Below are 8,474 nucleotides of genomic sequence, written 5' to 3'. Positions count from 1 at the left end.
AGAGAGGGTTGTGTTTTCTGACACTTGGTGAGTTCCCTGGAACACCGGGGACACATATTCATGTATAGAAGATGTACAAAAGTGCATTTTGCATGATAGGTTACCTTTATTTACTTAAGTGGTGTTAATATGTGGAGATTACGTCCAATGGAAACACACCAGTGACTTTTTGTCTAGGGACCCTTTGTCATGCTAAACTTAAAGCTAAGCTAAAAAGCGTCATCCCTGTACCAGTCTATTTAACTTGGTTCCCTATAAGCCTAACATTCAGGATTTCTTCCGTCTATCTTTGGGGTGCTGCTGACTCCATTTCACAATATAAACTCTAGACATAAACACTGCATCACTGAATAGCAGCTGAGTGTTTTGCTCTGAGGCAACTCAACATAATGTCTAACTATCCCCGGGTACCAGAACAACAGGAGTAACATTAACTGTAGAGACTCCTGACAAAAGAGCCCTGTTGACGGAGAAGGAAAGGAAGGCAAAGAGGGGGAATAATACAAAAAGTTATTTTCACAAAGCTCAATTTTAATACTACTGGGTGTATCTACATCTCCGATGTGCAGTTTTTGGGGGAACAAATGCAGTGTGTATTGGTAGCTCTGAGGAAAACTGAAAGATATACGACAGCAGCACCAACAATAATACCTCTTCTGGAAAAGTTCTGTTTCTGCTTTAAAAACCAACACTAGTTGTATTCCTGATAGCTTTAGCCAAGGTTCACTTTGCCAGTGAACTTCCTGTGTATCCATCAACTATGTCAAAAAACTCAATATGTGTAAGAAGTTGAAGTTACCTCACATATAAAAGGACTGAAATAAGTTAGATACTGGTGAGTGTGAGGGATAAAACAATCATTCAAAGCCTCTTTATGTCAGTCAAAGCCTATTAACCTGTTAAGCCCGATTGCCCCCCGCCGGCGGCGCAATCACAACAATATTGCGCAAAACTGTGTCTCAGGGCTTCTTAACATTGAACTACCTATTAATGTGTCATACTCATTTAACGGGAAGAAACTCAGCTATCAGACAATGTTACGTGTGCATCACTCTCACTCTCTCACAAAGTGGATTTAGGAACCACCCCTAGATTCTATTGGCTCTAACGGTTACAAAGAGGTGTCAATCACCCAAATCGACCAATGGGTTCCAGAGATACAGCAAATACACCCAAATGACCCAGAGGTGAGTCAAACTGGACTTTTTTTTTCAAAATCTCTCTAAAAAGGTCCAATTTCACTTGTTTTGCATCAATCTTGATACAGGGTACTTATTATATGTTATAGTTTGGATTCCTAAAGCTTTTAGTCTACCATCCCATCATTCAAGGGTGGTTTTCACTATAAGTACTGTTTTTTCTTTAGACGGAAACTATAATTTACATTTTGTTACTATGTTCAATCTGAATTTACTTTAAAATAAAAACATCTATATTGATTCTGAATACATCCAACTCACAGGTTTATCATTGCTTTGAGAAAAAATATTATTAATTTACCCCTTTTAGAAGTGAAGATATGGTCATTTGTTCTGGGAATGTCATTTTCGAGCCTGAGACCTGAAAAGCAGGCTCGGGGCTAAACTGGTTAAACCAAATATATATGTGCAATCTTTTTCACAAAGTTGAGCCCATATGTAAATGTTTAAACCTGTAAATCAATGCAAGTTCTGAATACCATATCGTATATATATAAATGATTCATACATTCAGCGTGAAAGTGTCACGGTCCATATGTGGCATGAGCAGAAAAGCACATTTGATATTCTGACGGATTGTTATCAAACTGTATTTGAGAACAGGATCTTGTTCTATTTGATGCGTGAATACATTAACTCATAATGCAGTCTTTCATTTAAGAAACAGACATGCAAGCAATGGCATCCCCTGCTCGCACTGATCATTCCTGAGGCCATTAAAATAACTGAAACATGCAAATACCCATCTATATCCCCCCATCTCCCTCTCCTGTACGCGGTGTGTTGGTTATAATGCCAACACATTGAGATTCATGATAATTAACGGTGGGATTGTTGCCACTTCTCACAGATTTTTTACACGTTTTCCAAAAGGCTCGTGGTGTGAAAGCTGTTGATGACGGACACTTTGCCTGCAGAGTGTGACTGGCAATGAAAACAGTGATTATACTTCACACACACGACTCTACATTTCCTTATATACTCTGAGTTTAAGAAATGTACACATTTGAAAGGCTAAGTAGAATGAATGTTAATACTTGTAGAGGCATCAGTGACTCAAGTATTACTGACTTTAATCTTCATTCTGCCACTTTAATGTTTCCACTGTGGAGTTACAAATTATAAGGTGTTCATAGTAATGTCTGCATTAATCAGAGCAAAGAATAAATGTTCTTTGAATGGAAGAAATTTGTTTTTTATACAGATTAATACCATTTGAAATGCTGTTAGAATTTGGCTGCTGTTTCATAATAACAGCAACATTTAATCAAGATTTGGCAGCTTGCAGTTCTAGACACAATTATTTGACCAGAAGTGCAAGTATTCCTGCCTTAAGCTGAGAATAACACCCATTTATTTTAATCAAGCTGTTTTAAGTCCATTTGCAAACTCGTGCTGGAATGTTTAATTTCCAAAACAGATGGTTGTGTCGCTGGGTTAAGTAAAAACTTTCCTGTAAAAACGCTTCACTAAAGAGGAAACACTTAAAATAAAAGGAATGTGACCAAAAACACGAGTTAAAATGTTGAAAGATCACTCGGAGTCATCAGGGCCAGTACGCCTCTACTATGAATATGGATGCATAATTTATTCTGTGGCTCAAAGGGAGCTTTGTAAAGTTTTGACCTATGGTAGTTTGATTATATCCCAAGGTCCACTTTGCGAGTTAACATCAATAACAACTTCTCCATGATGAATTAATTAGAGTACACTTTTGTAATAGAGAGTACATTCAACAGTTGGGCCGTGAACAAATAAATACAGTCAAGCTGCTGAATGGAAATGTAGGATTTCATATGTTTTACTTAGAACTAAAGCTCACATTTTGACCAGTTATTTCAATTGGTTGATTGCATGTTTACGATGCATTCAGGTGCTACTCATAGAGTCCAATTTCCACAAGTTGAGAAGTAGTTATTTTCCTCATACTGCCTGTGCTGCAGCACCTCTTTTCACCCTCTGTCTGAAACCAGAGCCCAGTCTGCTCTGATTGGTTAGCTGGGCGGCTCTGTTGTGATTGGTCAACCGCGGATGTCCCGCCCCTTAGCCTATCACGTACAATGTGTTGGAGCACTAGCCAATAGAAGCACAAGTGTTAGATGGAAGTAAACAAAGGAGTCCAATGGAGGCCATTACATGCACAAAAAACCTATACAATGGCCAAATAGCATAATATACAAATGTGATCATACATTTGTTGTAATTCTCCATCGGACTGACATCCATGAGACCCCCAGATCAATGCCACGGCGTGCCTCTGTGAGGTAATACTTCGAGACAATCCCAGCTATGGAGAAGACACTCAGCCAATGCGTGATCAACACCGATATTAGGCAAAGAACCTTTCCAGCTGATGACGGTCCTGCTTATTGGTAAAAAAACCAGGAAAGCAATTTTGCCTCTGAAAGCGCCATACAAAGATCAACGGCTCGGTTGTGAAGTTGGTCAAGCTGCTAGAGAAGTCCCGCCGCGCTTTAGCCTAAAACACGTAAGCAAACAAAGGAGTTCAAGTGGAGGACGTTTACACATGGCAAGCAAATACCTAATAACACACTATATGAATAAATACATAATTGCAAATAACATATCCGTGCCAAAAATGAGACCTCAGAAACCATGACCTCCTTTTGTGACGGGAAACGAACTTTGAGCCCTAGCTATGGACGAAGGTGACCAGTAATTCTGATAACAACCGCTCATTGCAAGAACCTTCTGTCAGGCTTGATGAGGTGCTTATTGGTAGCAAAAGAACAAGCGAAGGACAGTTCCTCGCCTCTGAAAGGCAACCACACACACCAGCCGTTTCACCTAACGCTGCTCATTTTCAACTTGACATTGGCTTAAACCCTCACTCCGAGCGTGTATTTATTATTTTTTCAAGGGCTATGAGAGGCTCTNTCACACACACACACACACACACACACACACACACACACACACACACACACACACACACACACACACACGTGTGTGTGTGTGTGTGTGTGTGTGTGTGTGTGTGTGTGTGTGTGTGTGTGTGTGTGTGTGTGTGTGTGTGTGTGTGTGTGTGTGTGTGTGTGTGTGTGAAGAAATGTTTGAAACACCCATATGAAAAAGATCGGTTTACATTTTAATAATCAAATGTGAACATAACCAATAACCTACCATAGCCAATAACAAATAAATGTAACTTATTTTATTTTTGTTGTTCATTCATGTCTTATTTTACCTAGATCTGGCGCCCTGGGCGACCGCCTATGCCAAAAACCGGCCCTGACTTAACCTAACAACTTATTTAATTTGTTATCACAATTACTAATGTCTTTTTTTCTGGCATTCTTCCAGGATTAACAAAAATAAGAATAACATTGAGAAAAATCTTTGAAGTAAATGGCTGTTGTTAAATGCTTCCCACATTTACTTCAATCGTACAGTAGAAAGATTAAAGTATCCAAGGAATACTCAATAGAATATATAAAGAATAAATGAAAAATCTCTACAAAAGACCAATACAATACAAAAACAGAACCGTATTGACATGTTGGTTATATACATCAAAAAGGCTTCAAATGTATTCAGTATTGTATAAACATGTTTTAATTGGGGTGTGGACGTCACATCCTCTAGGGGTCCGGGGGCATGCCCCCCCCCCGGAAGAAATGTTTGAAAATGTAAAGTAAAATGCTTCATTCTGGTGCACTTTAAGCACATATTACTAGAGACTAGATCTAGGGGGTACAACTCTAAACACCCATATGAAAAAGATTGGTTTACATTTTAATAACCAAATAAGTATGTGACCATAACCAATAACATACCATAGCCAATAACAAATAAATTTAACTTATTTTATTTTTGTTGTTCATTTATATCTTGTTTTTCCTAGTTAACATTTATTTATGCATATTTTTATATCTCTCAAGTTTAAACGATATTTTTGGTTTACCGTCCTATAGTATACATTGAAATGATTTCAAACCTGTTTATCCAAATAATTATAAAGGAGTGCCTTGGAAATATGTGTTTACATAAATTGCATTTCTCTCTCTTGCTCGCTCCCACGCCCACTTTGGCTGTGAGCTGCAGGCACCAGATAAGCCAACATCCCCCACTTTCATCACTTACAGCGCCCATCGTACAGGGCAAATGCAAAATGTTGCCGGCCCGGGGGGCAAAGGGTGTTTACTTTATTCAATTATTAATGTAAATGAATTACATCAAGGGCAGAAAATTAGGGAGAATACAAAATTCAAATTTTTTAAAATTATTATTATTTTTCTCCCAGCACGAGAAAAGAGACAAATACATGTATCCCTTCACATAATCTACTGATTTCTCTAATGGCGCGTTGTTGGTGTGTTTCAGTTATGTCTCTGTATCCTGATCACAACGTCGGACGTGTCCATGTCTGCTCAGAACACCATCATCCTGGCGGTGGGGGTGGTGTGGGCCTGCCTGACGGCTGCTGTGGGGACTGCTGCTGTGAGTGCTCTTGAGCCAATGTTTGCACCAGTAAAACTGCTTTTCACAAAAAAGGCGGAAAATAACATAACATGACAGAAGCTGTCAGAAGCACATGGTGTTAAGTTCACAAACAGTCACTATTGTAACTAAAAACGTGTTGTTTTTCAGGTTTTGAAGGAAGCCAAGATCTTTGTCTGGGTCTTCATGGTGCAGAACCTCCCTCAGCTGGCCTTCTTTGTTTATCTGATCTACACGGTGAGCTGTCAGGGAGTTTTCAATATTTCAATTAATGGAATGACCTTTACAAGTCTGCCTGAAGACAATTAATTTGTTTACACTATGGCTTTTGAATGTAGATGAACAGTCCGGAACTAACTTTTTCTAAAAGGGTCCCCCCTGTGTTCCGAAAACAAACTCTTCAGATAAGAGCAGCTGCAAATACTTCAAATTCTCAAAGCGAATGGCTGTATACAAACCAAACAATTAAACCGTAGCTACCTCACAAACTATATACTGAACTATAACACAAAAAACCACATCGTATAGTGTGTCAAAATATAACAAAACACAGCATAATACAGTATGTTCAAAATATTTTAAAAAACGACATACTGTAGTGTCGTAAAAAATATGAAGAAAACAGCATAGTATTGTATGTTTTAAAATATCACAAAATATGACGTAGTATAGTATGTCTAAATTATTTAAAAAACTGCATAGTATAGTATGTAGAAAATAAGAAAAAAAAACGACATAGTATAGTATTTCAAAAATATTAAAAAAAACAGCATAGTGTGTCTAAAAATATGAAGAAAACTATGTTTTAAAATATCACAAAATATGACATAGTACGGTATGTCGAAAATATGAAAAGTACATTATTATGGAAGCCTGTTTGCGCCACAGAAAAAAAAAAAAGATCCTGTAAGTCATTATAATGACTTAGTTATCTCATTATATTGACTTAATATCTCATTATATTGACTTAATATCTCATTATATTGACTCAGTTATCTCATTATATTGACTTAATATCTCATTATATTGACTTACTATCTCATTATATTGACTTAGCTATCTCATTATATTGACTCAGTTATCTCATTATATTGACTTAATATCTCATTATATTGACTCAGTTATCTCATTATATTGACTTAATATCTCATTATATTGACTTACTATCTCATTATATTGACTTAGCTATCTCATAATAATGACTTAAAGAGCAACTTCGAGGTTAAAGACACCTGTGAATAAATGTGTAGGAAAATGATGAATACACTAGATTTTCAAAAAAATATACAGAAATATACACTACAGTGACATCTGGCGTCGTTTTTGTAAGACATTTTCACTTCCGCATAAAAAAGCCTCGGCATGTGACCTCCCGCGTGTGACGTAACATGGGGGAAAAAAGGGGGAGAGCGGCCGGTGTAACGTATTAATAAACATGGATCCCAATGCTAGTTTCGACACAGAAGACACAGAAGAAGTTGAACATGAATATTCGAATGCATATGACGGACCACAACCTTATAATTATGAGCCTGCTAGGCGTCCAAAGAGACCAGGAGCAGCCAAGGATTAGAAGAAATAACGGCCATCGGAGAGAAATTGAGCTGTGGTGTGAGGAGAACCAGTGGAGAACTGGGCAGCTATCTTGGTGAGTGACCGGCGTTAGCTACAGAATGTTAGCTAACGTCACATCACAACATTGTGAAGTTAGCTATCATATATCAGGCTAACTAAAGTAGCATTGATAATATAGTAACGTTACTCTTAAGTGACTGTTTGATACTGATCCATAACAGAAACAATGCGCACAGATCAGCGTATCTCGCGTTACCTAAATGTGCAACCTCACACTACGGTGCTGGTGTACCGGAGAGAGACGCGAGATACGGCTGATACTTGACGATCCTGGCCGGAGAAAGGCTTGTGGAGCCTCCGTTGTATGCATTTTAATGGCTTGATGGAAAGCAGGTGTGTAGTCGGGGAGGAGTGCACAGCTGATTGCAGCAGGTGTAGTTGAGGTTGAGTCCGGGAGCCAGGAGTGACATGCACCATGCCACCACAAACAATCACAGACAGGGGGAAAACAAAACAAACACAAAGAGACCGGCTGGAGCAGTACAGCCACCACACGTTACCTAATGCAACTCACACTACGTCTTCACGGTGCCTGTGTACCAGGAAGGGGACAGGAGAGAGAGAGCAGCGAAAGGGGGAGAGAGATGTAATACGGTTCCCTGATAAAGTGTGGAGAATATGTGGCGCAGGGGGGTGGATGCACAACCGCCACAGGAACGAACGCTAGCTCCGGTTCTTTTTAATCGTGGACTCCGATGTCCTGACCAGGCTGGTATTTGTGCAGCCTGCGCAATACACAATACTGCACATGATTCAAATGGTGAAATACAATGTAAACTACCGAAAGAATAACAGCTCACTAAAAACAACCGCTCAAACTCAACACAACTACTAACTATACCCGCGGTCCAGAGAGCGGAGATGTTTTACCCTTTGTGAGTAATATGGACGCGTTTGACGTATGACTTAAAATAAAAAAGCCGTTTTTAAGAGCAAGAGCTCAAATTGCTCCTTTCCTTCTGATTCCTGCCCTTATGTCTCGTAAAACATATCAAATCCTACATTCACTTTTTTAATTGTAATTTTCAAGCAAGTTTAAGCATAAATGTAGAAAAAAAAAAAACCTGCAAGATGCTCTTTAAGACAACTACCAGCAAGTCAAAGCAATACACTAGCTGTGTACTCCCATTTTAGCCTCCCTCCACTGGCTGCCTGTGCATTTTAGAGTCCGTTTTAAGA

General features: G+C 38.8%; 2 protein-coding genes across 2 annotated transcripts in view; both read left to right on the top strand.

Annotated features, from left to right (window-relative positions):
• exorh (extra-ocular rhodopsin) overlaps positions 1 to 8,474 on the top strand; it is a 64,788-nt gene that overhangs the window by 42,686 nt on the left and 13,628 nt on the right. The gene's annotated exons all lie outside the window — the stretch shown is intronic.
• The window catches only part of LOC104966657 (uncharacterized), a 50,511-nt gene that overhangs the window by 36,868 nt on the left and 5,169 nt on the right, over positions 1 to 8,474 (top strand). Inside the window, exons 6-7 of the mRNA XM_010795870.1 lie at positions 5,544 to 5,660; positions 5,811 to 5,897. Of these exons, the coding sequence (XP_010794172.1) occupies positions 5,544 to 5,660; positions 5,811 to 5,897 (204 nt within the window). The remainder of the gene's footprint in view (positions 1 to 5,543; positions 5,661 to 5,810; positions 5,898 to 8,474) is intronic.

Source organism: Notothenia coriiceps, unplaced genomic scaffold, assembly GCF_000735185.1.
Source record: "Notothenia coriiceps isolate Sejong01 unplaced genomic scaffold, NC01 NC01_scaffold00037250, whole genome shotgun sequence".
NCBI lineage: Eukaryota > Metazoa > Chordata > Actinopteri > Perciformes > Nototheniidae > Notothenia > Notothenia coriiceps.
The sequence above is the reverse complement of the archived record's forward strand: the minus strand, read 5'-3'. Positions and strand labels throughout refer to the sequence as shown.